Source organism: Scomber scombrus, chromosome 22, assembly GCF_963691925.1.
Source record: "Scomber scombrus chromosome 22, fScoSco1.1, whole genome shotgun sequence".
NCBI lineage: Eukaryota > Metazoa > Chordata > Actinopteri > Scombriformes > Scombridae > Scomber > Scomber scombrus.
Window position 1 is genome coordinate 15,232,996 of NC_084991.1, and position 27,942 is coordinate 15,260,937.

At 39.5% G+C, this 27,942-nt stretch overlaps 4 protein-coding genes across 4 annotated transcripts; all 4 read right to left on the reverse strand.

The window, feature by feature from the left end:
• Positions 1-280: 280 nt before the first annotated feature.
• On the reverse strand, positions 281-4,284 carry LOC134004322 (protein mono-ADP-ribosyltransferase TIPARP-like). Its single transcript, XM_062443552.1, has 5 exons — positions 3,449-4,284; positions 3,162-3,327; positions 2,813-3,000; positions 1,416-1,685; positions 281-722 (listed from the first exon to the last, which is right to left on the reverse strand). Exons 1-5 carry the CDS (start codon positions 4,282-4,284, stop codon positions 281-283), a joined length of 1,902 nt encoding a protein of 633 aa, XP_062299536.1.
• A 1,936-nt stretch (positions 4,285-6,220) lies between these two features.
• Positions 6,221-9,584, reverse strand: LOC134004498 (E3 ubiquitin-protein ligase TRIM35-like). Its single transcript, XM_062443797.1, has 7 exons — positions 9,514-9,584; positions 8,874-9,326; positions 8,626-8,721; positions 8,305-8,535; positions 8,195-8,217; positions 7,981-8,099; positions 6,221-7,820 (listed from the first exon to the last, which is right to left on the reverse strand). Exons 2-7 carry the CDS (start codon positions 9,300-9,302, stop codon positions 7,276-7,278), a joined length of 1,443 nt encoding a protein of 480 aa, XP_062299781.1. The 5' UTR covers positions 9,303-9,326; positions 9,514-9,584; the 3' UTR covers positions 6,221-7,275.
• A 1,269-nt stretch (positions 9,585-10,853) lies between these two features.
• On the reverse strand, positions 10,854-21,185 carry LOC134004719 (differentially expressed in FDCP 6-like). Its single transcript, XM_062444086.1, has 12 exons — positions 20,878-21,185; positions 19,958-20,098; positions 18,350-18,532; positions 16,746-16,976; positions 16,494-16,640; positions 16,003-16,111; positions 14,161-14,381; positions 13,783-13,890; positions 13,368-13,534; positions 13,022-13,208; positions 12,835-12,925; positions 10,854-11,265 (listed from the first exon to the last, which is right to left on the reverse strand). The coding sequence occupies exons 1-12, from the start codon at positions 20,971-20,973 to the stop codon at positions 11,075-11,077; spliced, it is 1,872 nt and encodes a 623-aa protein (XP_062300070.1). The 5' UTR covers positions 20,974-21,185; the 3' UTR covers positions 10,854-11,074.
• Positions 21,186-25,346: 4,161 nt separating this feature from the next.
• Positions 25,347-26,596, reverse strand: LOC134004653 (tetraspanin-7-like). Its single transcript, XM_062444002.1, has one exon. The coding sequence runs from the start codon at positions 26,433-26,435 to the stop codon at positions 25,347-25,349; it is 1,089 nt and encodes a 362-aa protein (XP_062299986.1). The 5' UTR covers positions 26,436-26,596.
• Positions 26,597-27,942: the final 1,346 nt, after the last annotated feature.

Here is a 27,942-nt window from a genome sequence, read left to right on the forward strand (position 1 = left end):
TAAAATACTTCAAAAACCTTCATCTTTGGTACTGTGTGAAAATAAAGTGCTTCATATGTTTATATTATATTATATATTTGAACATTTTAACTGTCTGTTCATGTTGCTGTCAAGTAGAACTTCATCGCACATGATTGAAATTTTGGGTATTTTATGTAAGAACATTGAAAATTTGCTGTAACAAACATTTGATAAATTGATTGAACATTGCAGGACATATTATAACTTGACACACTGAACACTGTAACCCGCCCGCTATCAACAGCTGTACTCTATTTCATTAAATATCAATCTCGGCGGGCAGGTCTTTGTACTTGATAAGGTAGTAGGGGTAACACTGACAGCTATCAAAAACTACAAACATGGTGGGTTTGTTCATGACGTCCACACAGCTATCGTAGAGACGGTACTGGCTCATCTTGGATTTGATTGGCGGTGGGCGGCGGTAGTCTGTCCTTCCCACACACACCTGCCCCACCAGGACTTTGGCCAGGAACATGTGGCGGACGTCATCTCGCAAGGTCGAGTAGTAGTTGGACACGTCGGCAGTGGTGGCGAAGTAGGAGCCATTACCGTAGGATGTGCCGTTGACGCCGGCCACACGGGGGTCGAAGTTGTTGTGGCAGATGGCCTCTGAGGCCTCTTTGGTTGTTCCGTGGAAGAGATGTCTCTCCAGAGGCTCCTTAGACTTGGAGGGCTGCTTCTGCATGTATGCCTTGTGCCTGTAATGACAATGCAAATGGTTTAATACATATTATGATGCAACTTTGCTGACCCTTCTCATCTTTATTTCTATATTTCACTCAAACGTAGAAACTAGGACTAATATTTCTCTCTGAGCAGACTAATGTTAGTATTTTGCTGATCTTTAAAATATTGTTAAACAGCCTGTCATTTACCAAACAAAAATGGAAAATGTTAACTATTTTTCTCTGTTGTGCGTCACTGTAAATTAAATATGATTTGGTTTTTGACTGTTGTATGATGTCGCAATTCCTTCTGAGGAACTGTGATTGGCATTTTTCACAATTTCCGGACATTTTACAGATTTATTGGTTGTGAAAATGATAATAATTTTGCATCCCTAGATATACAGGTGCTGTTTTTTACAATGCTAATTCAAGTATATCACTGACCAACAATACATTAGTGCAAGAAAGATCTTAAAAGGAATAGTTCAACATTTTCAGATAAAAACATATTTACTTGCTTACTTACTAAGCATTTCAGCTTAAAGTCTAATCTTTTACACATAAAGTTTATTTCATGCATTCAACTGCAGAGACTGAGTGTTGCCAAAACATGCAGACTTCACTCAACACTTTGCCTGAACTCGTGACGGAGGGCGACATGAGTCAGTACATTGAATATGAACTTTATAGTTTTTAGACAAGACACACAAACAACAGCTAGACCTTTGGTACTTGTCCCAGTGGAGGATATTCTGGACCTGCTGGATGCTGATGATGTCCACGCTGGTGGCATGCAGGCTCTCATAGAAAAGGTTTTGGACACAGCGGTAGGCCCGTGTGCCAGCCGGAACATGTACCAGGCTGTAGTCCCGCTCTGAGGCCAGACCCCACACTGGAGGGTACCAGGAACTGAACTCCTTCAGAGGGTCCACGCTGAAGTTGTGCCCAGGGGGATCAGTAGCAGGCTGGATGGGGTCCGTCTCAATTCCTGTCCTGGGTGTGGAGAGTAAAAGTAGGAAGAGAAAGGCAGGATATTAATGTGATGAAGAAGAGATATGTAGCCATTTCAAAGGACCTTTCTTACAATTGATAGCTTGTAGTAAATATCTGCACAGTGAATGAGTCGATGTGATGAGTTGATCAGTTTCACAAATCAATGATTATGTTGTAAAGAAAAGACTTTTCTGTGTGTGTACTTCTGAAAAGGACAATTTTGAGATATGTGACAAACATGAATAGATTGATATATACCTACAGTATCTGAAACACTTGTCACGGTAATGTTTGTTTGATACTGAATGCCAATAAAACAATAAATTACAAAAACATGATCAAATTAGATTCCAAAACATTCTGTATCACAGATAATCCAAGCAGAACAAGCATGTCTTAATAACTGGCACCATAAGCTTCTAAATATCTGTATACAGAAGCCATGAGGTCAAGTTATAGTAATCACCAGCCTGTATGTGCTGTCTGTATTCTTGTATTCGTCATTTGTTTTGTTTCTTAGGATTATTACGTGAGGTAAAGTGCTGTTTTTTGGGGTGTCTAGTCTTTGTTGTATCAGGCTTCTCGTTGGATGAGGAGCAGGCGCACTGGACTCTCCTGGCTTTTACTGTGCCTTCTTGTCTGAAAGAGGATCTATACTCGTATTTTAAGGGTTTTTCCTTTTTGATGATATTAGCCAGTGTTTGATACATTTATCCTTTTTTTTTTTTTTTTTTTTTTTTACAAATATGCCTTTGTGGCATTTTAAATCTTTCAAACATGGTCATATTTGTATTTTTAGATTGTTTTTGTGTATCTGAATACTGAGGTACAGTACTGGAGGTAGCAGGTTCACATTAGAGGAAAGTGGGATGAGTTCAACACTTGTAACCCCAATGCAGTCTTTTTATTTTAAAATGTAGCAATCAACATCTAAGCATCTCCTGCTTTCTCTAAGAAATCACATTTTTATATTTAAGAGTTCTGGTTTTGATCCTTGTAGCTTTCAGAGCAGTTTGTGGACTGCCACTACTCTTAAAAATATGTTTGCTTGACACACTGAACGGTTGACTTCTCAAGCAAATGAAACAAAGACAAGAAAGACAGAGAGGAAGAGGCAGGATACCAACTTCAGGTAAGGCTGCATGGAATCAGTTGAGCGGTAGATGGGTCTGCATCGAATTGCTCTCTGGTATCCAGTGGTAACGTTGGTTTGAGTCATCATGGCGAAGTCTACCTTGTATTCCTGGCGGCCGATATGGAAGAAACACTCTGACTCCTTCTCACTCATCTTCTCGCGCAGCAAGTCAGACGTGTCCTAAAAAGAGACGGACCAATCAGTGGACTAGCAGCTGCAGTTAAATGGCACCTTGAGTGGGTGCAATTTAACCACAAAAGAGATAAAACTGGAATGGACATGATAAAGGGAATGAAAAGTACAAAAAAGGCAATCAAAAAACAGAAAGAAGGAATATTAACCTGGTCGTACTCTTCCCAGCCAGAGTCCCACCAGTAGATTCTCCATTTGGTGGGAAAGTAAGGGTTAATAATGAGACTATCAGAGTTAGACAGTCGTCTAGCACTCTCATATTTATAGGTGCCGTTCACTTCCATTGACTCGAAGCCCAGAGTGTAGTGGTCTTTTCTGAAGGGAATATTGGACAAAACATGATTGTGAGATTACAAATTAAACCCATTTACAACATATCAGATAAGAGTCAAACACTGTACAGGACATCTAAAATCAGTTGTACCCGCTTACTCACCCGTCGTTGATTTTAACACCCTCGTGTTTGACATTGCAGTAGATCCTCTCAAGTAAGACCTGAGAGCAAAGGCTGATGTTGATCCACTGGTGGCTGACAATGCACCACAGCTGCCAGTGAAAGGGATAAGGCGTGTGGTGCATGTCGCAATTCTTCCCTGCCTGACACACACTTAAGAGGAATCTGTCACAGATGTTGATGTCAGATGAGCTCTTTGTGTGAAACAGGGATGGGATAGACTGTGGCCCGGCTGGCGCTTGAGGCTTGGCATTGGTGGCTTTTGGGAGAATCTGGATCATGGGCTTGGGAGCAGGAGGAGGCTGGGTGATGAGCAGAGGCAGGGAGGCAATGAATGACATGGCTGGATTTGGAGCTACGTTTTGAGACTCACTTGAAGGACTCGGAAGGACCTGGGACTGGTTTTGGGGAAAAGTGAGCAGGACGCTGGGGGTTTTCTGGGAGGCCCCATGCTGCTGGGCGATGGGCTGGATGACCATCGTTGAATACGGGTGGACGAACATGGAAGGAGTCTTGGAGGTCTTTGCCATGTTGGAAACGCGCTCACTTTTCCTGGGAGCTGTAGTGTTCTTTTGCTTTGGGGTCGCAGGGGTTAAATGGAGACCGATGCTGTAGGGGTTGACGGTCCAGGTGCTGGCCACCTGCTGGGACATCATGGCCTCCCACACCGGGAGGCTGGTGTTGGTGTCAGGGGGGATTTCCAGGATGAGAAGAGATGGGCTCTGCAAGGTGACTTTGGAAGATTTGGACTGTTGCTCTAAAGCTGAAACATCTGCTGACAATTTTGGCTTCTTTCTGAGTATCTGGGTGGTTGACATATTGGGCTGAAAACAAGTTTTTGAAAACAATGTTCAGATATTAGGAATGGAAAGCATTGAGTTCTGTTCTACTGACACTTGAATGAGTCAAACTGGACCTGCATTGAATCTCTCCCTGTATCTCTTTGTTCTTTCTGCACTCATCATCTTTCTACTGAAATCTGCCTCAAGCTGAAAAATAACATAGAAGGGAAACATTTGAATGACAAAATGTTGTAGTTTAATATGGAATCAGTTTAAAAAATGGGGTAGTAGGGATTCACCATACATGCAGTAAGTGTACATCTTAAATAATATGTTTTAAAATGTGTTCATATGACAAAATATCCATTAAACTTAACGTAAAGTGTGACACATTAATCATACAGTGTGATGACAAAACCCTGTCACACCATATGAGGTTTCATGCACAACAATGAGCGTTGTGGTCATAAGTTAACAAGCTACAATAACAAAATCCTCACTGCAACATGGTAACATAGATTCAAGGGTCTCCAAACAATTTCCCATTTTAATATATAAATAATATGGTGTCACACTACATGATATCCAATTTTGGGACAACATCTTTTTGTTTAGGGCTGATTCAAAATATTACACCTGGACTTTTAGAGGAACAGACTCACAGGTAGACATCTAGATTATCAATTTGTGCTTAAAAATTGCATTTCTTTTCTTTTAACCCTAACCCTAACCCTTTTTACAGTCACGCCCTATGAGCTTTTTCTGGTTAGGTTGAAAATTGTGAAAAACAGGAAGATTTTAATCTCATGACTGCTCTGTATGTTCATATAAAACCGCATTTTCTAAACAATACAACCACAATTTGTCACATATTTTGCTCTTATTTACTTATATTTTACACTCAGGACATCAAAAATGTCATGTCACCTCAACCAACCATCTCCAGAAACAATTAAGATCATGCAATTCTAAAAACTATGAAATTCACTATCAAGTATGAAAACTAAATGATGTTAGCCTATCTTGAATAATGCTTTAATTATGATGATTTTAGTGGTTGATATGTCCACTAAAATTAAGTCAAAATTCATTCAAATGCAAGTTCACCGAAGTGTTTACTAGCATGAACTATGCATTTTTTTTGACAACTTGTTAAGTGAAATAAAATTCTCAACTTCTAACTTTTTTCACTTTAAATAATTACGCATATGAGAGGCTATTTAGTACATTTGAAGGGTAATTAACGACCTCACATTAAGGCAAAAAAAAGAACGTACCGTGTGTTGTTGGGGGCTGTAATTAACCTTAAATCACGTTTATTGTGGGAAATCAGAGCAGCTTTTACCTGCACCAATCAGCGTTGTGCATCCAACTGCCTCGCAAGGTTAGTCAGTGATAGACAGGTAGTTCATCCAATCAGCTGCCATGATTTTCTTTGTTTTTTTTAAACACAATTGTTTTATAGCGTGTGCCAACTCCCAGTTGGCGACAACGCGGCATTATCATGTCTGTATATAAAGTGCGACACTTAATTATTGTGGGGTCAGGCTCCCCCTACTGTCCATAATGTTCCTCTACTGTGCAATAACTGCATAAGCTCTCAAAATTACTGTTAAGAGGAAAGTCTCAGCTTCGTGGCGAAACCAACATTATCTTTCAACACCTAATAGAGATATGCTCTTCCAAAGTTTTGCTGTCATCAAATGTTATTGGATCATATTAGACTGCACAGTGTAGTGGTCAGTGAGTGTGTATAGAGGTCTGTATTGGTATTGCTATTACAAAAATGTTTAAATAAGCAAAATAGATTGTTCTTGCAGATACACACAACAATCCCTCTAGAAGAAAACTATTTTAAATTAATATATTTATTTTTAAGCAACCATGGAAAAGTTACATTAAAACTAAAAACTTACACATGAAGACATCTGACTACTTTTAAACTAAAGAAATCCACCACATTATTCCCGGCATTGTTAAGGCAACGTTGAGATCCTCATGAAGGGATTCAGAATTTACACAAATTCAGCATTTACACTCAACATTTACATTCACTATTTACACACTTTTACACAAATTCTGAATAATTTAGTATGACAAATTCTATTAATAAAAAAAATAAAATTAGAGACGCTTTTTTGTGTGTGAAGGGGGAAAAACTGGTGAGAAGTAAGTTTTCATAGATACTAGAAATTTAAGTGAAATATTTACTGCTGATGAGGCCATATCCTGTATTCATGTAGTTTTATCTACTGAAATGTCAACGATGAGTGAATATTTACATGTGCTAATTTCATATGGAATTAACTTATGTACTGTAAACTAAAAATAAGGTGACCAACAGTAAACCTCTTACCATATACATACAGTGTTCCAGAATCTTTTAATATAAAGCATCAATTCACTGTTTTTTGTGTGTTTGTTTTTTGGCAAAATATCTTTATTACTATAGGTCTGTACTATGGACTGAACTTGCAGTAGGCACACCACTGAGGGAAGACATATTTACAAATGATTTATTTTACATTAATGCAAAAATATTAGTAACGTCAGCATTTGCACATAAAGCCAACTTAGTGTTGTTTGCCACAGATCAGTTATTAACAAAATTGGGCTCCATAAAATAATCAATAATAAGAGCTTTACATGCAAATGCAGAATCATTTTTCAAACTATTCAATAATAGCTGGGGTTTTTTTCTACTGTGATTTTCTCAAGCATATGCTGTCAAATATTATTAATATTCTGTTACATTCTCTTTAGTATCAATATCTCAGACAAGACCTTTTAAGGAATTAGTATCTCTTTAAAGTATCAAAGTGCAGGAATCAAGTTAAAGTACAAATAAGGTGATTTATTACTGAAAATCAGAAAAAAAAGTTGAAAGATATTTTAGTGGGACCGCAAAGAAAATGCAGAAATTATCCAATTTGATTTTTAGATTCTGAGCACTCCACTCAACATAATTAAATCCCAAACAGTTCCTGGTAGTTTTGTGCTGAAGAGTTGTGAAGTATGAATGTGCTCTCAGCAATTATCAATAGCTTTTATAACAATTTCCTGTGGTTCAATCTTCAAAGGACACTGCTGACAACCCACCCAGAAATAAGGAAAGACTTTCTCAGTGATGGCATGCTTGAAGGTGTAGATGTGTGTGTTGTCATGCGGGTCGTAGAAAGACACCCTGCCCTTGTCAAAGTCCAGTTGCACTCTGATCTTCTTCGGGCTCCTCTTCAAGTTCAGCCTTGTCAACGGTGAGGTCCCTGCAAAGTACATTTTGTGGTAAAAGTACACGGACAGGTAGCCGTTCTTCAGCACTGAAGACACCTTCTCTTTCCTCTCGACAGATTCTTTCGCCACACCGACCACCCATGCTGTATTTTCTCCCACATTCACTTCCCACACGTGCTTTCCGGAGGTGAAACCAGGGCGGCCCAGAACGGCAGTGTCTGGGTCAAATCTCTCTGGGTTGTCAGGCAGCTTCTGCTTCTCCTCACTGTCACAGATGCTGGTGAGGTCCTCTGACAAGATGAGCCACGGGGCGGCGGTGTTGGGGTCAAGAGTCACTGGAGCTGAAGGAAACACGGTAGATTGTCAGCTGTCTGTAGCAACATATAGACTGATGTTCATTCAGAATTATAACCTTCCCTCCACCTCAGGAACTCATGAAGCATCCCCATACATCCCTTTATGACCTGAACAGTCATAATTATACAGTTCATTTATACTCACTGTATTCGACAATTTCATGCATCTTCCGCCATACGTTGAACGACAGGGAGCCCAGAAATTTGGCCACATCTATGAGCGCTCCTGGAGCCATAACTGGATTTTCAACTGAGCAGTTAGCTCTGCAGACAAAAGCAATGAACAGTTTTTAATCTCATGTTACAGCATGAATAAAAAGGAAAGATAAAAGGTTTATACATAAAGCTTTTTCTTTTACCTTGCTTGCGTGCTCTTGCATCGCTGAAAAAGAAAATAGACTTTACTAATATGATTGAACAGTAACACAGTATACATCCATTTTCACATTTCAAACATTTAAAAACTTACATGAAGCACAGAGATGCCTTCCAAGGCGATCTCCTCCTCTAAAGCTTGTATGGATTCAGACACAGACGCTATATTTCTGGTCATTTCTTCAATTTTCTGCCTCATGGCTTGACTCTTCACCTCTTCGTCCCTCCTCAGCACCTCCATCCTGGCCTCTTCCTCGGCCTGGAGGAAGTTATGCAGCTTTTCAAACTCCTCGCGGGTCCGCCTCTCCACAAATCGAGCCTGGACCTGAAATAAAAACCTGCATAAGCATGGCTTTGAAATAATCAGCATGGCCTATAAATAGCATGAAAAAAGTTACCAAAAGTAGCTCTGCACCTCAATGTGCACCACAGTGTCCTCATAGTTTTTCTTCATTTTGTCAAAAGCATCCCTCTTCTCCTGTAGAGAGCTGAGCGCAGTCTTTATTTTCTCCTGAGAAGATAATTCAGAGAAACATCATTTGAAAGCCATTTAAATAGAAGCTGATAAGTGCAGAATTCTTTCTCTATCCAAGCCTGCAGCAAGGAACATATAAAATTATTCCACCTTTGTTCTACTGAATGTTATATTGGTGAAATATTTACCTTTACATCCATAACAGCCTCGCTGACGGGGCAACAATCATGCTGTTTGTGCTTTCTGGAGGTGTGGCAAACCACACAGATGGCCTCTCTGTCTGTCAGGCAAAAGAGCTTCAACCTTTCTCCATGAAGAGGGCACATCTCCCCTGGATCACAATACAGCTCTCCTGCTGTGTCCGTCTCCTCCAGACCCTCACTTTCCTGGATGTAAGACTCACACAGGTTCCTCAGAGTAAGACTGGGCACAGGATCATCCACGGACTGGCTTCTGCACAGAGGGCAGTCTCGGTTGTTTCCCCTTCGACCCCAGTACGACTGCAGACAGGTTGCACAGAAGCTGTGGCTGCACTTGAGGACCACCGGGTCCCTGAAGATGTCACAGCATATAGGACAGGAGAGGTCCACCTGTGGGAGTGAGAGCCTGCCAGCCATTTTGACCCCAGCACTGTGTTTACTCTGAAAATGAAAGTAGGGCAAAGGCAACTGTTCAAACACTGTGAAAGCTGATACCCATGATTACTTGCTTTGCTTTCTGCTTACTAAACCATATGAAGACAACTGAATACAAATCAGTCTTTAAAGGCTTTAAAAGCAAATGCATGAACAGTCAGTTTCAAATAAAACGAGGTAGAGACACACATACCTGTCAGCCTTACTCCTCAAGTCCTGTGACAGAGATACGAGCTTGTTTGTGTGTGCACTTCCTGCTTCCTGTTATGCTGAGTCACTGAAAAGAGGCGGTGTCTCAGAGGCAGACACTTTTAACCCTTTACTGTAAGTGTCTGAGCAATGGAGAAAGTGGAGCAAAGGCATCCACGTTATTTATTTAAGGAGAAGCAAAGTTAAGGTTTTGCTACAACATGTATTGTCTGTTTTAAAAGAATACTTATCACACAGTTCCGACAACCAGGTGATTATGTTTCAAACAGTATCAAGGATATGGTGGCCCTGAGTGTCAAAACACAACATTTTATAAAATACAACAATATTTTAGGAAACACAGAAAACTTTACATTTTGAAATGATCATTTAACATTTTAAATTTGCTTTTTTATTTTTTATTCTAGGTTGAATTATGGCCTAATTATTCCTTATATTTTAGTACTATAATATTCCTTTTAATTTTAATGTATTTCATTTATTACATTTTTTACAGAAAAGCTTTTCTATCTCTACAATGATTTTAATGTAAGTCGATATAAAGCAGAGGTTTTTGCAGTGGGAGGCAGGCCTCCTCAGAGCAGCTCCAAATACTTTCAGGGGAGGTTCAGTGACTGAAAGTGAAAAATATTACATTAGTTATTATATTAGTTATCAAAAGGATGTCATGTAGAATAGCCTAAATGTGTGTGATGTATTAATAGTTGAGAGATACAGCAGTTTTGACCTTCTTTATGTATTAGGTATAATGTGAAGTATGTGAAACAGCATTATCAGGCGATCTTGGCTCCATTGTTAAGTGTCTGTGAGATCAAATAACATAATCATGATCCCATTGACATCCAGGAATTGAGTGAAACTGAGGAAGTAAACTAAGGGAATGTGAGGGGGGGCTTTTTCCAAGCTTTGTCTGAGGGGAGGCCCACAGTTTCAGACTTTGAAACCCCCTGACAGAAAGTATACAGCAAATAGAATTAGAGATAATGAGACCAAAGACCACAATGACAAAAGTACAAAGATTCATCAACAGCTGCCTGCGGTGGGTGTCGAACATCCACTGAACAGTTACAATCAGCAATAATGAACTGTGTCAGAGAGCGGACTAACAACCTGTGGAAGAGGAGATCAGGAGAAGAAGATGGGATAGATAGAACTTCATACTCTGGAAAATTAATACTAGCACCAGCTGCAGGTCTTTATATGGACGTACAGGCTGGCCTAGAGCAGAGAAGGCTGACATGGAAAGTAAGTTAATAAGGGAGTCTTTCAGGGAGTTGTCAATGAAGTGTGGAGGAATAAAATCACAAACATCACAGCATGAAGTCACATTATTAACATACATTTTATTGTACAAAACTGTAAATCTCAGTTGATCTTATTCAAATGTGTTTTCATTAAATCCTGCATTACAATGTGCTTGTCATCACAGGTGTCCATCTTAGTGTGCATCTCAAAATATAAATACAACACAACATTCTTTGTTGAATCATTGTTGAACTTGTCGATTTGACAACTGGCTCCCCTCCTAACCGTCAACCTGGTGATCACATTTGTTCATCCCACCCATCTGACAGGTTTGCGGCTTCCACCAGCTCCTCGAGTGTCTTGTTGTTCTCAGGTGTCATGCTGTTCGGATCGGTTCTTATCTTGAGTTTAGTGATAAACTCGTTACTGGCCAGAGCACCTTCCTGTTTTGGACACGTGCTTTTTGATGACAGGCGATGTTCCAATCGTTCTACAAAAAAACAACAAAAAAACATTTGAACTTTGTCATATTCACTGATTCATGGGCACAAGTTCTTCAAAAATCGACTGTACTAAATTACAACACTGTAATAATTTCCATAAACTGATATGTTTTGGTTCACTGTTACTTTCTTAGCTGGATAGCTAAAAAAAGGTTATAAATGAAACAGTTGAACTACATTTGGTGCATAGTTAGACAGTTTTTTTTACATAACAATATTTGACATTATTTATTATCTAGTATTCAGTAACTTCTCATGAACTGATGCACTTACTTGAATGGGAAAAAAATCGCATAACTTAACCCTTACATACTGTTCGATCATTTGATAACTTTTGTGGCCCGAAATGCACAGAAATGTTGTACTACCGTTCTGGGTCAAATTTGAGCCGTATCTATTGGCATAGCTTTTAGATTCACCACAGTGAAGGAAAAATCAAGGACAATTGTGGTTTTAGGGAATCTTGAAACTGTACATGTGATGTCTGTGTATATTTTTTATGGGACAGTGGTGACAGAATTCATGGGGGGCCTTGACACTGTCAGGAGAACTACCTGTGGTCCCACCATATTTGCACAGGTTGCCATAGAGACAGGCACCTGTTGGACATTGCAAACACACAGGCATTTACACTAGAAAAGGTTTGTGGTCAAATGTGTCCCAGATCACCTCAGCAAGTGGTTTGAGTGATCGGATCAGGTCATTGATGTAGTACTACTGCTTTGAATGCAAAGACTAGTTCCCCAGGGTGCTGTTTATGATGTTTTAAGGTGTTTGTTGGTTAAATATTAGTTAATGTTAAATTAATAGTTAATATGAATATAATATGATGACTGATGGGTGTTACAGTTATACAATAAACCCCACTGTTCCATAAAGTTCTTGTAATTTTCAGTTTCAATAAAATACATTTAAATCATTATTGCTATGTTATATTTTCATGTCTTGGGTAAAATAGGACATGATATTGGGTGATAGTAGGTGTTTTTTCTCCAAAAACAAGTGGTGAAAAACCTAAAAAATACACTCTCTCTTCTCTCTGAAACATTAATCAAGGTTTAATCACACATTATTCACACATCTGACATACAGGCTATTGATGCTTTATAAATAGATCTGTGGTTCAAAATTTGGTAGACACATTTTATGAGGGGATTCTTCGACAAACATACTGCAAGGATGCAGAATACGAACAGTATGTAAGGGTTAACATGTCTGTATTTTGATGCAGATCTGGATCCAGATGCATGTTGAAAAATATTTCATAGTATTGTATTAAAAGCAAATGATGGGATAATGTATCTTTAGCACTCTCTGAGTGCTGGTTTCATTATGTGTACAGTGAGTCAACATAGACAGAAATGTAGTAAAGCACATAACTAACCTAACTACTCCTTAACTGTTCTGTTTACTTTTTTTTAAAAAATAAACATGAATCATTCTTTTCAATATTCAAATAGAAAAATGATGTGGGAAACTGCAGACTAAAAGTGGTTCTCTCACAATCTTGCCCTTCAGATCAGACCCAAATAAACAAGACATAGAGTATACTGCACCTCCAGGAGTGATGGGCGTCATCAGGCGGTTCAGCTGGACGTTCCAATGCCGGACGTGTTGACTCGCATTCCTCAGCTTCTCCTGTACCTCCTGGAGTGAGAGGACCAAACCGTTTTTTTAATCATATAAAACATATAGTGTTATATACCTCATGCTGCCTGCTCTAATTCACTGCCTCTGTCTCACCTCCAGGCGTCGGTGGCTCCTCTGGCGAGATAGACGCAGATCCTGGAGCTCCTGAGAGGCCGAGTGGAGGGCCGAGGGGGTATCATACTTCATACTGTCATCTGAGGCGTCCTGTGTCGGGCTGAGGCTCTGCTGCTCCTGAAGGAGCTGGAACTGCTTCTTCTTCTCGTCTTCAGCCTGCAGCACCCTTAAGAAGAGAGTAAACTATGATTCTCTTTACAGTTTGGTTTGATTATAGGGTGATATCGTGTGTGTGTGTGTGTGTGTGTGTGTGTGTGTGTGTGTGTGTGTGTGTGTGTGTGTGTGTGTGTGTGTGTGTGTGTGTGTGTGTGTGTGTGTGTGTTACCTCTGCAGCTCCTGCCTGACCCTCTCCTCCTCCAGTCGAGCCTGGATCTCCATGTTGAGAGCAGCCTCCAGTTTACTTTGCGTCATCTCCAACTCCTGGATCCTTTTCTTCTGTTGCTCGGCCTCCCGTGCCCTTTCCTGCATCTCAGCCTGCATGCTGTCTCTCAACTGGGAGACGACACACACACACGCACACACACACCAACTGAATGGAAAGAACTTGTCTTTTCCTGAATCACCTTTTCCAGGAATGACATTACCCATTTCCACTAAAAACACTAAAAATCACTGAAGGTTAAGGCTGAATTTTATAATGCCAACTTTTTGCAGCTGAGATCAAAGCCAAAGGGATGGATTCTTAATCCCATTTCAGGAAACTGTAAATAATTGTTGTCATCTGGCAAACTTTATCTTACCATCTCGGCCTCTCGCAGCTGTCTCTCTAACTCCATCTGCACCTCCCGCTGCTTCTTCCTCTCTCTCTCCTCTGCCTCCCTTCGATGGGTTTCCAATTCACGTGCTTGCTGCAAGAAGACACAGACACTTTGTATTTACTCTATGTGCAGAGCTGAGACGTGGCAGGAGAGGTAACTACATCTTTAACAGCACAGCAGCATCAGATTGCACACATATGGTCATAGTGAGAGCTGATTTGATATATAAATGAGTTAATATGATGACATTTTACATGAAAATGTAATGATTGTACACAACAAAAATTGTATTTTTAATTTTGGGATGTTTTTTTTCTATGTTGTTGACCATTTTAAACAGTGAGTCCCATCCTCTTTTACCTGGATGATGGTTTCTATCTCTTGATCCTGTCTGTCTTTCTCTTTCTCCAACCTTTCCATCTCTTGGATAGCAAATTCGTCTGATTGGCTGCTCCGACTGCTGCAGCTGCTCCGGCTGCGCTCCCGTTGGCTGTGTTCCCGCTGGACCCGTCTCTTCAGTTTGAGTTCATGGTGAAAGGAGGACTTGCCTTCGTTCTGGAGACGCAGGGCTGTCTGGATGCCTGGAAATACAACACACACAGACACACACATGCATAGATATTTCAATACAAGATTGTTTGCTTGGATGAAGAATAAAAACTGGATAGATACTGATATGGCCCATTTTTCTTTATTTTTATGAATGAAAGAGAATTATTCCTTGGTGGTTCCATAGCCTCCACAATCCTTACAATAAAGGGAATTGCCAATAAAGGATGCTCTATATGTTTTCTATACAGTTATTATGCTGGATGTCTTCATATGCAAAGTTATCTCTACTTCTCCATCAAACTGTTATCTGATTGTTCATGCATGCCCAAAAGCAGTGGTTCGTTATGTAGCCTCTCTTGCTAAGGCTGTTGCTATGGTTGCTCCATCGGTTGTTCGTGTTGTCCACTCGCCTATTTCGGATCAAATTCCGGCTCGAACAATCATCAATCGATAACTCAAAGGAATTATCAACTGGTTCATTTTTACAAAAAATGATACTTGCAGCTCAATTTTGTTCTGAACGTTTGTAGTTTTTTTTTTTGTTAATTTATCCAGCACTCCTTTTCATCATTATCGCCAGCATTCAAGAGTAAGTAACTCAACAAACAGAAGGAAGTGAAAGTGTTTGGTAACCACAACATTTTTGCAATAAATATAACGAGTAGTGGTGGTTACCATGATAAAAAGGTTATAGAAAAGCTGCCTTTAACAAGAAATCCCAGGTAAAAATAAACAAAAAACAGGCAGCACTAAACCCACTGACTAGCTGACAAGCAGTGTTGAGGAGTGACTAATTAAATGTAACAGCATTATGTTATTTAAGTTACTTAGAAAAAATTAAGTAATTAAATTACAGTTACTTATGAAAATGTTGTTGATTACAAAGGGAGTTACATCTGAAGTCAGACCTTAAAGATTTTGCTCAGGAGGGTTTTTTTCTTCATTTTGAATGCTTAATATTTTTGTTTTTTATTCTTTGAAAACATTTTTTTATATTTTGTAAATAAATCATGACATGGGCTTAAATTGTGCTACAGTACCAGTTAAGCCCATGCCAGACTTTTGACTTTTTTATTAAAAATGTTTTATTTTAAATTCCAAAATCTACATGAACTAATGAACACATTTTCAAATGAGAGATAAATCTTGCTTTATAAGAAATGATCTCCCTTATAAATCATGTGAGTAACCATGAAAACTTACCCCAACAGCTGAAAACATTTGTTAGAAAGTAATCAAATGTAATAAGTTACATTACTTTGATTAAGTTATTGAAATATTTACATTACTTATTACATTTGTATAGGTAACTAGTAATCTGTAACCTTTTAAATTTCCAAAGGAAACTTCAACCCTGTTCATAAGTGATGTGGGAGGTGGAAAACACAATGTCCAAAACCAATGATCATGCAACAAAAATTTCACCAAAAAGCACAAGACAAAGTTGGGAATAACTGTTTTCAATTTAACATCCATTGGATTTTTGTTTTGGTGCCTGTAACCGATAAATAAATCATATCATATCATAAACTGGAATCGTAAAATCCCTACAAGCACAACACACAAGTGACCACACGCACAAATAAATCAATGCAGTTAAACTTTGTGCCACGTCTACGAGTGTGTTGCTACTTGTACACACCAACACACCTTGAGTCCACTCGACCTTCTGTCTCTGGTCTGACGCACTCATCTCATAGGTTTTGTTTGGGGTTTTCACACAGAACAAACAGCGTTTCCCCTCTCTGTCTGGAACAGGCTGAAATATAAAGAGGAGGAAATCAGATTTAGAAAATAGAGCACATCTTATATAGTTTAGTTTAGTTTAGTTCATATAATCTATCATAAACGCAAGAATTAGGAGATTTATGGCACTGCAAAGGGCTTCAATATCTGGCACAACAGCTCATTTCACTACTATGTTCATGATATTTTGTTTTTTAGTTGTAAAAAACTGTATTTATACATGTATGTCACATTTTGGTAGTTGTGTTTTCTCTTACCTTTTATGTTTTATTGTTATGTACCACAACACCAAGGCAAATTTCTTGGCAATAAACCTGTTTCTGATTTCTTATAACATCCACCTTCTCCATACAGTAATTAAACATGCAAAACTGAATTAAAATTCCCTCACCAACCTCTACGACACAGGTCGTATCCAGCTGGATCTCCCCTTTCTTGTCTTTGAGGTCCTCGCTGATGTAATAAGCTATGAAGGAGGGCTTCAGCACAAACCAGCGCTCAGTCCAGTTCCTGCGTACGTGCCCTTTTTTCCACATGTAGCCCTGCGAACCGGAGATTTAAAGAACAGAGAAATATATGAGAGAATGAAGAACGCAGCAAACAAGAAAGGCTACAAAAAGGCAGAGAGGTACAAACTAAAGTCTCACACTCTTCAGGACATTGTGGTACATCTCCAGATAGACCTCGTTCAGTGCCAGACTGAAGGCCTCAGCACTGGTGACCCTCAGCAGCCTGCGTGCACCCATGTGCTCCAGGAAGGCCCACACAGACATGCCCTCTTCCCGTGCTACAGCATCCTCGGATAGTAAGTCCTCAAAGGGTCTCTCATCCCACTCCTGGCTCATTGCTGTGGAGATTTTCTTGAGTAGATACTCCACCTGAGAGCAGAAAACATTTGCAGAAAAGATCAAACATTCACAGTGAATATAAGACAGGAGATAAGGGTTTTATTTTCTGATACTAACAGTATGCTGACATATCGTGTCAGTGTACGTCTCTAACATTTATCTTTAGAGGGGTAGCTACTGTGCTGATAGGACAAAAGCGGTTTATTTTTGCCTGTGTCTACAGGAAACCAAAAGCATTATGGAGGAAGTGCAGGAAGGAAGAGCCTCATTAACTTACTAACTTGCACTTTTTTTTCTACTGTGAAAAAATGTCAAGAGATCTGACTTTGCTGGGATACAAGAAGGGCTGCAACTAACAAATATTTTCATTGATGACTAATTAGCAGATTATTTTCTGTATTTGTAGATTAATAGCTTTGTGAACATGTCCAGTATCATTTCCCACAACCAAAGATCTTCAGTGTGCTCTCATGTATTACAAAGAAAAACATCAAATATCTCACATCTGAGAGTTTGAAACTAAAAAATGTTTCTTTTTCGCTTAAAAATGACTACAGTGATTAATCAATTATCACAGTAATTGCAGATTATTTCCTGTCGATCGACTAGACGTTGCAGCTCTAGACACAAGCTTGGTTTAAATAGAGCAGTGGTTCCCAGCCAGTCGACGCTCGGGTCCCTTCATGGGTCCACAAGGAAAAAACTAAATGGTCGCCAGATGATTTAAGGGATAAGAAAAGGCAAGTTTGTACAAAAGTCCTTTTTTCCCCCGACTACTTTTCTATTCTACAAATTCTTATCATTCTTCATGTCTACAATCCCTCTACTGAAAGTTGGGAAGAGGGAAAAAAATTCCCTTTTTGTCTGACCTGCTTACAACTCATGTGCATACCAAGCCAGAGCCTTTGATGTCAGGTTCAGAAGCACACATTGCTTCATTTTATAAGATCATATGCCAAAAAAGTTGATAAGCACTGATATAAATCATAATATTTAATTCTGGAAATCACCCAATCACAGTGAAAGTGCCTCATATGCATTTTTTTGTTAATGCCTTCTGTTCCTGTGCAACTAAAACTTATATCCATCTTTATCTGCCTAGTGAATAAAAAGAAAATTAAGTTTTGCACTTATTTCATTATTTATGTCAAAATATGTCCCTTTTGTATTCCCGTAGTGTCAAAATGTTTTTGAAAAAATGAGTTGAAAAAATCCATCAAATAAACTATATTGTCGATTCTTCCGAGCCAACCCCTAATCAATTAGGTCTCAATTAAATCCTAAATTCACATCTCTCCCAACATCATATCACAAATTCCTGTTTTAAATATTCAACCATAAAAGAAAATTACAATCCCAAAATGCTACAATGAGACACAACTGTCCACATCTGTCTCTTTTACCTCCTCTTGTATCATCACCAGTGGGTAGCGGTCCTCAGACAGGAGGTTGAATAAACAGAAGAGTTTGAAACAGTCTCTCTCTGAAAGCAGTCCATCCTTTTTTACCCCCTTGAAGTTCTTTTTCATGGTCATCATCCAGCACAGGTCGTCAAACTTCTCCTTGTCGAACATCCCGTCTTTGACCTGGCAAGCACAAAAACAGTTGCCATGGCTGAAATTTATCCGACTCTGGATTAAAACTTCATGTGATGTGAACATTTTTAATGTTAGATGTAATGGGTGTGAGGAATCTCTCAACCAATGAGAGTATTTATTTCTCCTAACCCTAACCCCGATTCATGGAAAACTGCTCCACCCAGTGAGGTTTAACTAAAAAAACAGTGAGATTATTTTTGTCTCTGGAGCAGCTCTGCTTCCGAGGAATGCCAGTCGAACTAAAATTCAAATTTTTCCAAGTAAGAAAATAACTTCAAACCAGTTAATGATAGATATTAAGTGTGTAGTAGATGTTACAAGTATGTCAAAACTGTTACAGGAAACAAGAGGAACTTAAAGGGTAAGAATGGTGATATTCCTTAGTTTTCTCATTGCCGGCAAATACCATGAAAAGCCCAAAACCAAATAGTCCTAAAGGTGTAAATCTTTAAAAACAAGTCAAAAACATACAGGTCCATGTTTTGAAAAGGCTAAATCATTTCCTCAAACAGCTGGGCATTGTAGCTTTTAGCAAACATTACTCAAACCAGAGGAAATAACACATTTATACAGGGGGACTATTTTTAGCAGCGGATTATGACATTTTTCAGCATTTACATCAGAAGGACAGTGTGAATGACTCAAAGTAAAACTCATGTGCCCATGTTTCCGGTAATGAAGGAACCTTCAACCAGTGCAGCAACATGGTTCATTGATGTGTTTTTAATCATTTTTTGGGACAATAGTGGAGCTCTACAGTGCAGAGGAAGACGATAGATCAGTAGGATCAATTTATTGTTGGTTTCGTTTGTTAAGAATAGGAAAATACTATAAAATCATCAGCTATGTCCTTTTAATATTCAGGAAACCGGGATTATCATCTGATCATCTGAGTTAAAAAACTGCAGTGTAATCAAGAATAACATTTTTCATACAGTCACATAAAATATGACCAACGATTTAAAACTTGTTTAAACAACATAACCGGAAAAAGGATCAGCAGTCAATTGAGAAGATAAATACGTTACATATTATGTGCAGTTCACAGTTCAAAAGATCATGTTGTTCTATTTTTACTGTCACATTTGAAATAAAATTTACTGTGAAAGTAAAATATCCTGATTCAAAATGTATATTATTGTCACTTTGCTCACAAACAAAACAAGTTTGGGGAACCCTTGACAGAAAAGGGGTAAAATTAATTTCAATCTAGTATATCAACTGATTTATAATTATCCATTTTTTAAAAATCTTGTTATGTCAAATATTCATAAATTTATATTGAAGTCAAAGTTTGTCAGTGGTCATAAATGTGATCTTTAGTCATAACCCTAACCCTAACCCATCCTGAAAAGTGCTTCAAGAAACAGAGCAAACAGATTAATTGAACAGTAATTTTAAAGGCCACAGTACCTTATCCAGTATATATTTGTTGAGGTAGGGCATGTAGCCATGATTAGACACCGGGCCGTCATCATCGTCCTGGAAGTGCTCCTCAAGGGTCACGGGGTCGAGTGGGATGTTCAGCACTGTGTACAAGTGGTGGGAAAGCACCTGAAAAATAAACACAGATATAGTTATAGATATATACAGTAGGTGAAGTCACTGTGAATGTGTAAATGTCAGCAGTCTGTCTCCAATGTGTCCTCTGCGCTTTCAGTCTGTGCTTGCTTCATATATCCACAAAACACACAGACACAAGCACAGGCAGCTATTCCTCAGTAACTAAGCATGTCAGGACAGCTTTCTGCTATTTCCTTGGATTCTTCTCACCTATGGGGGGTTCAGACAGGCGTGTAAGAACTGGACGGAAAGCAACACGACAGACAAAAATAACACTTTACTAAAGCGAAAGATGGCAAAATAAGATATCTAGATGTTGAAGTCTGTCTTGTCTTGTTTAAAAAAAAAAAAAAAAGACTGACAGTGGTGGCATTGTGTCACTATTTATGTTTCTTGGCCAGAGGGAAAAGGTTGGACTTTCATCCTGAAGCTGAAAGTGGGCAGTTTACCTCCAGTCTGATCAGGTTATATGTCTGTTGGAGGAGCTTTTAAAGCTTTTTCAAATAATTGGCTTTGAGTTTGTATTTACACTGGTGATGACTGCTCTTCAAATAATTACACAAATTCGCCCATAAACCTTTCACAACAAATAAAGACCACTATATAATCTGCTGAGGTCTGGTTGGACTTCAGCCAAACGCAGCGTTAAAAGTAAATAGGTTAACTAGGTTAAACACACAGTTAGAGGCTGTTTCTGTGCTGTCCAGCGGACGCCCCTCGGATGTCTCAGTTTCCTGCTCTTCAAATGACTCCATACTTTTTCTGCTTACCTTTAACTGCGATTTCGACACTTTCCCGCACTTCTCGACGTCCAGCGATGTGAAAGCGTACCAGATAGACTTGAGGAGTTCGGATTTTAGGTCCATTTTTTTTTTTTTTGGGAGACCCCGGCGTGCGCAAAACAACTACATTTCCAAGCGCAGCGCGATGGCTTTTACGCAGCGGCGGTGGTGAGAATTGCCAAATAAAATGTGGGGCAGAGCACAGACTGCAGTGCACACTGCAAGGGGACCAAAAGCAGTCAGATGTAGGGCAGACTTAAAGAGGCGGAGAGTAGAGATAAAAACGCGGAGTGCCACACGTTCCTTTACAGTGAATACTTGTCTCATCATTTAAGAGATATTATAAAAATATAAAACACTACTGTCACCATCTGAATGAAACTCCACAAAAATATAGGCTACTTTAGGTTTTTTTTGTTTTTTGTCATATGCTCTTAACTTTAGAACACAAATGGACAAACCCACAGAACAAAATTAGACATATCCAATACGTTACATTTCCAGGGTTTGAGATATTTATCATCACAAAGTTGGTTTCTGTATTTCTGGGTTTGCTGCCAACCAAAAAACCATGACCAAGTACGAGGTATCCGTGTTGTTATCAGATTCAGGAGGCTTGCACAGCCTTTGGTGACACACCCATTTATACAGAGAGCCTAAAGCCACATTTATATTAGCAGTTCAAGAAGTTCAAGGATGCTATAGTCATTTTAAATATGCAAAACCACCTGGTATTTTTTAGATTATTATGATTATTATTAAAGGTTTCAAACATTCACAATAGAAATGTGAGAACTTATTCTACAACTTTTTAATAGTTTGGTGGGTTTCGAAGGTTATAATCTAAATATATTGTATAATGTAGGGTTAGTAAACATACATGTAAAAGCTTGTAAAACATCGAGTTATTGCACTTTCCCTTCACTTCTCTTTATCTTTGGTGAGCGCTTTGAGGCCATACAGATATGACAGAGACTTCCTCTGCCCTACTCTGCAGTCATTTTGTGTCCCTTCTGGTCGCCAGATGTTTTAATGCAGTGCCAGTAATAAATAGTGCACGTTAAAGCAGCCCAATTGTCCAACCCAGGATAGTTTTCAGAGGTATTGTCAGGAAAAAATCCCCCTTGTGGTTCTCCTGACTTAAAGTGTTGCTCGAATGTCTTTTGTTTGATGAAACTGCTGTCGGGAATGTGGCAATCTCAGGCAAAATAGGTTAAACAAGGACAATGTAATCAGACAGAAATCATCCGCAAGCCTAGAGCCTAATGTAGGCTAATCAATACCATAATTAGGTCATGAAAATGGTAGTCATTGTTTAAAGGCCACGGTCCATTGCCTTCATCTGTCTCTGAACATTGATATATGTGGGTTGTAAGGTAAATTGTACTGTGAATGTATGACAATCTGCTTCATATCATGTGATTGCCCAGTTCGACCGCAGGATATAGTTCATGACTTTCTGCCCTGTGATTGAATCAATGCTGGGTCAGACTGTTGTGTGTCATCACGCCCAGCAGCGTTGTCAGGATCTGTGTCTCCTTTCAAGGGCAGATCTAATCACCTTTGTCTCAGGTGGTAGAAATGAGATGTCATGCAGTTAGCCATAATTCAGAGTTGCACGGCCAAAGGTCTCAGTTTAAAGATCAATCCGACGACAGCCAGCGCAGGAGAATTTACCACCTTGGCACATTTTCAGCATGGCCTTTCACATAAAATAAAACCCCAGACCTGTTTCTAAGGTCTTTAAAATGCAGACAACAGCTTCAAATCTGCCGCCTATAAAGTTGAGGGATAAATGATCTGCTTATTTTTCAGTGTAAACAGGAAAAACTCACATTAAAACTTAAAATATACAACATTTTGGCAATTCACAAGATCTTTATTAGACAATATGTGCCTCTAGCATTGCTGCATTGCTATACTGTTTGTTGATTGATTGTGTACATACTACATTACATTGCATAAAGGCTGTTACCATTTTTAATAGATTCAGGGGCAGCGGACCTTTACATTCAACTCAATATCATAATCTGCAATTAGGGAAAGATTTTTATTGATGTTTATTGTTGACAGATATAGTTTACAGTTTCAGTCATGCTTGTTTGCACTGTAGGTGATTATTAGAATAGATGATACATTACTGTACAGTATGTGGGATATAGATATTATACATACAGTTACAAGAGCAATAAAAATACCCCATATGGAACGGTGAAATGTGTTATAGTGAGGAAGGAAAGAAGGTGTCTTTGTGAGTAAAGGCTATGTATGATACACACATAACAACAATATGAGAATAAAATAATCCTTACATACTCAATACATAATTAGACAGAATTAGTCTCTATATCAGACAACCACAAATCTTTTACACTATTGGTTTATGGAGAAAAAATGTTCACAATCACAGTATATTATGGTCATAAAGTTATAAAACAGTGACAGCAATAATAATTTCAATTAATATGAAGATACCATGTTTGTTTATTTTTCGAATGATGTATGAATTATGTCTACAGTATGTACAAATAGAAATGTACAAATGTCCAGCTACACAAAAAAGTATATTCTGGGTGGTAAAGTCCAGTAAATTGGTGGTAAATTTCCAGCTCAAATAATAGTGCAAAGGGTGTTTTTTCTGTAAAAATGAGGTCAAATTTGACCTGAACAGTATGCTAAAGAGTTAAATTAGTATTCTGACATTTTGGAAATACACTTAAATTAAAAATTACATTTAAAAAAAGATGCCACTCATGTCTGAATGCTAACTGAAGCTAGCACCAGCAGCCCGTTAATTTAGCTTAGCATAAAAACAGGGGGGAAAGCTAGCTTGGCTCAGTCCAAAGGTAATATATCTGTCTACCAGCACATTTGAAGTTCAATAATTAACACATTAAACATTGTTTGTTTTATTATTATATGCATTCAACAAAAGTGTATTAGCAAGAATGTGAATCTGCTCTGGTTTGCATCTCTCAGTCTGTAAAACTATTTCTTTAAGTCAACTTTAGTTTGATGTTGAAGTCTAGTTTAGTCTAGACTTCTCAGTGATTCATGCTTGTAGTGGGCCGCTCAACATTTGGGTCATGCCAATGCATGTTGAGCATTATAGGAAGCAAGTCATTCATAAAATGCAGTGATTTAAGATGAACTTGTGCTTTAGGGCATACAAAGTCATTCAAAGCAACACAGTGACACCTGAAAGAAACCATTTTAAAGCAGTCTTACCATCTCTTACCAAAACACTCAACACAGTAAACATTATTACAGCTGGTCCGATGTATGAATGGCACAAAATATCACAGACAGTAATAAGTGATCATTAAGCTCTTGTCTAAAGCACCATTATAGCCCAGTGTAGTCCATGTGATGCAAAAAAACCAAACAACTAAATGCCAACATCTGTTGGACACAGCCAGGTTGAATTGTTTGATAAGAAAAACTGCTGGTGAACATTTTTTGTGCATTTTCAGTGTTGAAGTGTACTAAATGAGTTGAAAGAAGAGGGGATTAAAGAGTATTTCAACTCTAAATCATAGTTTTTATGCATAATTATGTTTTTATATATTCCGTATGTGAAGCATATGAATCCATGCCCTCTTTTTTTTACATTTAAGAAATCAAACGCCAGAAAATCAGGGAGAAAAGCCTCACAGTACTGTTTCTAGTGTAATCACTTTAAATCTGTTGCCCAATCTAACCCCATCCCCATTTGACACATTACACTCTACCACCCCACCCTGTTCCTCTCATTATCACTGAATAAAATAAGTATTTTTTTCAAAATTTTGCAGTAGGCAGAGTCAGGCAGACAGTGAGTTTAATAGAGTTGAAAAGTGAAAGGAGCCGCTGGTCAGAGAAGCCTTTTTTTTTTTTACAGCTGTAAATGCCCATTTGCATGTTTTCTTTTAATGATACCTTCAATGGTCCTTAATAGAGAAAAAGATACATGTCTCCAGGACGATTTAACAACACTATACGTTTTTGTTGTGACTGTCACTTTTAATGGTTTCATCTTTGTTTCTGAGAAATCATGTATTGATTTGTTTTTTGGCAGTTTGATGGTCGATGGCTCTAAATGCTACGATACCCATGAGCATCAGCTGCCAGTCAGAGGTGCAAATTACAGCTGGAACAAATTCAGAATGCTTCATTGTTAAAATTGGGAACAAAACACCATGCCGAACTTCATCCACAGTTGACCCAAAAAAATAAAAGTGGATTGATTCAAAGTGCTGGAGGTATAATCAGGTTTAGTGTAACCTTTAGCTCACTATTAGTATTGCACACAACAGAACTGAACATCTAAGCCTTTGCAGTGCTCCTAACACCCCCCAAAAAATCTCCCCCCACTCTGCAACTCTATTATACTGAAAGAGGATTACTTGTTGCAAATCCTAATTATATACAAATTGGTTGATCTGTGGCGTAGCGTGCCTAATTTTTAAAACTGACCATTAATGTGCCACTACACGTCGGTGTTGTCTCGGTGCCAGCCTGTTGGCCAGCAGACACGCCAGGGCAATGCCTCCAATCTGGGTGAAGGCCAATCCCAACACAGTGGCAGCAATGTGGAAGACGTTGTCGTTGACCAAGCTGAAAACTTTGCGGAAGCAGCCGTGCGGATGGATTCCTGCAGCAATCACTCCTTCGCTATCGTCTGACGGCAGAGGTCGGTTCCTGCAGCCCTTGCGCCTCACGCAACAGCTGTCCGGCAGGGATACTGAGGTGCCATTCTCGGTGGGTGGAAAGGTCATATGTTGGATAGCCCAATCCGAAGTGAGCCAGTCGCGCCAACCTTCAGCTCCACAACACTCCAGGGCCCTCTGCAGGCTATCTAAAGCATCGGCACGGCCTTCATCCTCTGTGTAGCCGGCCACCGCTCGCTGTAGGCCACTGCGAAATCCTCCAGCAATGTCTTCACGATAAAAGAGGCCCGAGAGTCCACCTGCCAAACCTGCTACAAGTGCAGCAAGTTGAAAGAACCCATAAGCTCGTAGCACACAAGGCAGGTTTGCAGCCACCCCGAGACAACCCAGGAAGCCCCAGGCGGTGACGGCAGCGCCGGTGGACAGCAGGATGATCGGGGCGTTGGGGTAGCGATTGGCGGACAGCATCATGTAGTCAGCCAGAGAAATTTGAGCCCACACTCCCAGGGTGAAGAGGGCCAAGCCGGCTGCCCAGAAGAGGCAGCTGAAAGCCAGGAGACCCAGACGCAGGAGGTGCATGACTCCCACTGGGCGGCAGCAAGGTGGGGCAGCGCCCACAGGTGGAGGTGCAGGGGGCGCCAGGGAGGCCTCTGAGCACACGGACAATGATAGTCGTTGCTGCTGCTGGTGAAGCTGCTCCTCCTGCTCTTGATAAGGGGACAGCAGGTAGCCCGGGATTGGCGATGGCCGACGAGGAAGAGCAGGAGGAGTGAGGAGGTCGAGACTCCTTGGAGAGGATAGTCTTCGCACAGCTAGCTGCTCGCGCTCCCAATCCAGAGCTCGTCTGTTGGGGCTCAGCCGAGCTGACAGGGAATCGTACGGTAGTGCCGAGCTCATGATGCTGGCTCCGGCTTTATCTACTCCTCTCTCTCTATTTCACACACTCTCCCTCTCTCGTCCTTCTTCTATCAGTGCCTTCACTCTCGTCTCCTGCAATACACAATCCCCCTCCCACTTCTTTATGACTGGTTATTAATCCGCCACCAACACCGGCTGGACTGTAAATCACACTGATGGGTGTCGCGTCGTGCTGTTATCTGCATCCGCAGCCCGCTTGTTTCCACCCTATTTATCTGTTAATTTCGGGTGTTCTTTCCACCTGCATGGTCACCATTACTCCGAATTCCTCGGCTGAGTTCCACATCCCCACATCTGCTCGCTCGACGCTGCCCCTCGCTCTGGTCACGGCAAGAGGTGACTGCAGTGGGATGGACGAGGAATTCAGCCGTGCACACCCTCTCTCGGTGTGGAGGAGACATCCGTTTGAGTTTAACTGTGGTTCCTTTGTAAAATAAATATGGCGGCAAAAAATCCCAATGTCTAAACAGTGTTATCTTTGTTAAATCTAAACTTTCCACATGTTTAACGCTAATGATTATTGACAAATAAGAAGTAGCAGACATTGTAGATTGGAAAAAAGGGTTTATGATAGAGAGATTTTTGTGTTGCATATTCAAACATCAAATAAATAAAACTTAAAAGTCTTGAAGCAACCTTTTTCATTACTTCAGAAGGACATGCAAACACAAACTTTTTAGTACATAAAGTCAGTTCCTCATGCAGGTCATCTAAAACCTGAGCACTGCCTACTTACTAACACAAATGTGAAAGTCCCCGAAAACTTGTTTTCAAAACTAACCCTAACCTATTTCTCTATTACATTAAGTAAACATGACATGGAAGGTAAAGCATGAAAAAAAAACCCTAACCCTATTTCATTATTAAAAGTCTAGTTTATTATTAGCAAAGTCTTAATTGCAATGAGGCAGTGTGAGCAACAAAGTCAATAGATTTTTTCATTTAAATTACTGATAACATTTTTCATCAATATGTGGACACGTGGCTGTTTTTGTTCATTTGTTTATTAATGTTATTTTTTGGGTTATTTTGCCTTCAATTGGGGGTTTATATGGTGGCTACAGGGGTATCCTGGTTTGGAATTGAGCCATGGATGTTGTGGTTAAATGGTACATGCCCTACGTAACAATTTCAATATGTTTCTGTTAATATGCCTGTGAAGTTTTTTGTTAATGTAGCCTACTATGGATTTTGGCCAAATCACCCTTTAAAAACTGTTTTAGTTACAGTGTTCCTACTTTCTTCAGCAACTTAGTATTGCACATTCATGAAATTCAGATTTTTGGTCAAAATGGTCAAAACTGAAACTCACATATGCTGACTTTTAGGCTGAGTCAGGTTTAAAAAACACTGGATCCTTCCTCCCTTCCCAATGGACCAACTTGAAATAGCTTTCTATAGATCCTCCCTGCCTGATAGATGTCATGTCTGTTAAACGTTGTGTCCCTTTGTGGATTGTAAGCTTTTCACGAAAAATTGCCTCCAA

Coding starts and splice junctions, on each gene's coding strand:
- LOC134004719 (XM_062444086.1), bottom strand. CDS start 20,973: ATGGACCTAAAATCCGAACTCCTCAAGTCTATCTGGTACGCTTTCACA. Junction 13,209..13,367: donor GTCAGGCAGGAGCTGCAGAG/GTAACACACACA, acceptor TCTCTTCTTAAG/GGTGCTGCAGGCTGAAGACG. Junction 11,266..12,834: donor GACGCCCATCACTCCTGGAG/GTGCAGTATACT, acceptor GTTTTTTTGTAG/AACGATTGGAACATCGCCTG.
- LOC134004322 (XM_062443552.1), bottom strand. CDS start 4,284: ATGTCAACCACCCAGATACTCAGAAAGAAGCCAAAATTGTCAGCAGAT. Junction 1,686..2,812: donor TCCATGCAGCCTTACCTGAA/GTTGGTATCCTG, acceptor CTCCACACCCAG/GACAGGAATTGAGACGGACC. Junction 723..1,415: donor CACTGGGACAAGTACCAAAG/GTCTAGCTGTTG, acceptor TTGTCATTACAG/GCACAAGGCATACATGCAGA.
- LOC134004498 (XM_062443797.1), bottom strand. CDS start 9,302: ATGGCTGGCAGGCTCTCACTCCCACAGGTGGACCTCTCCTGTCCTATA. Junction 8,536..8,625: donor ACACTGTGGTGCACATTGAG/GTGCAGAGCTAC, acceptor TTTTTATTTCAG/GTCCAGGCTCGATTTGTGGA. Junction 8,218..8,304: donor AAGGCATCTCTGTGCTTCAT/GTAAGTTTTTAA, acceptor TTTCTTTTTCAG/CGATGCAAGAGCACGCAAGC.
- LOC134004653 (XM_062444002.1), bottom strand. CDS start 26,435: ATGAGCTCGGCACTACCGTACGATTCCCTGTCAGCTCGGCTGAGCCCC.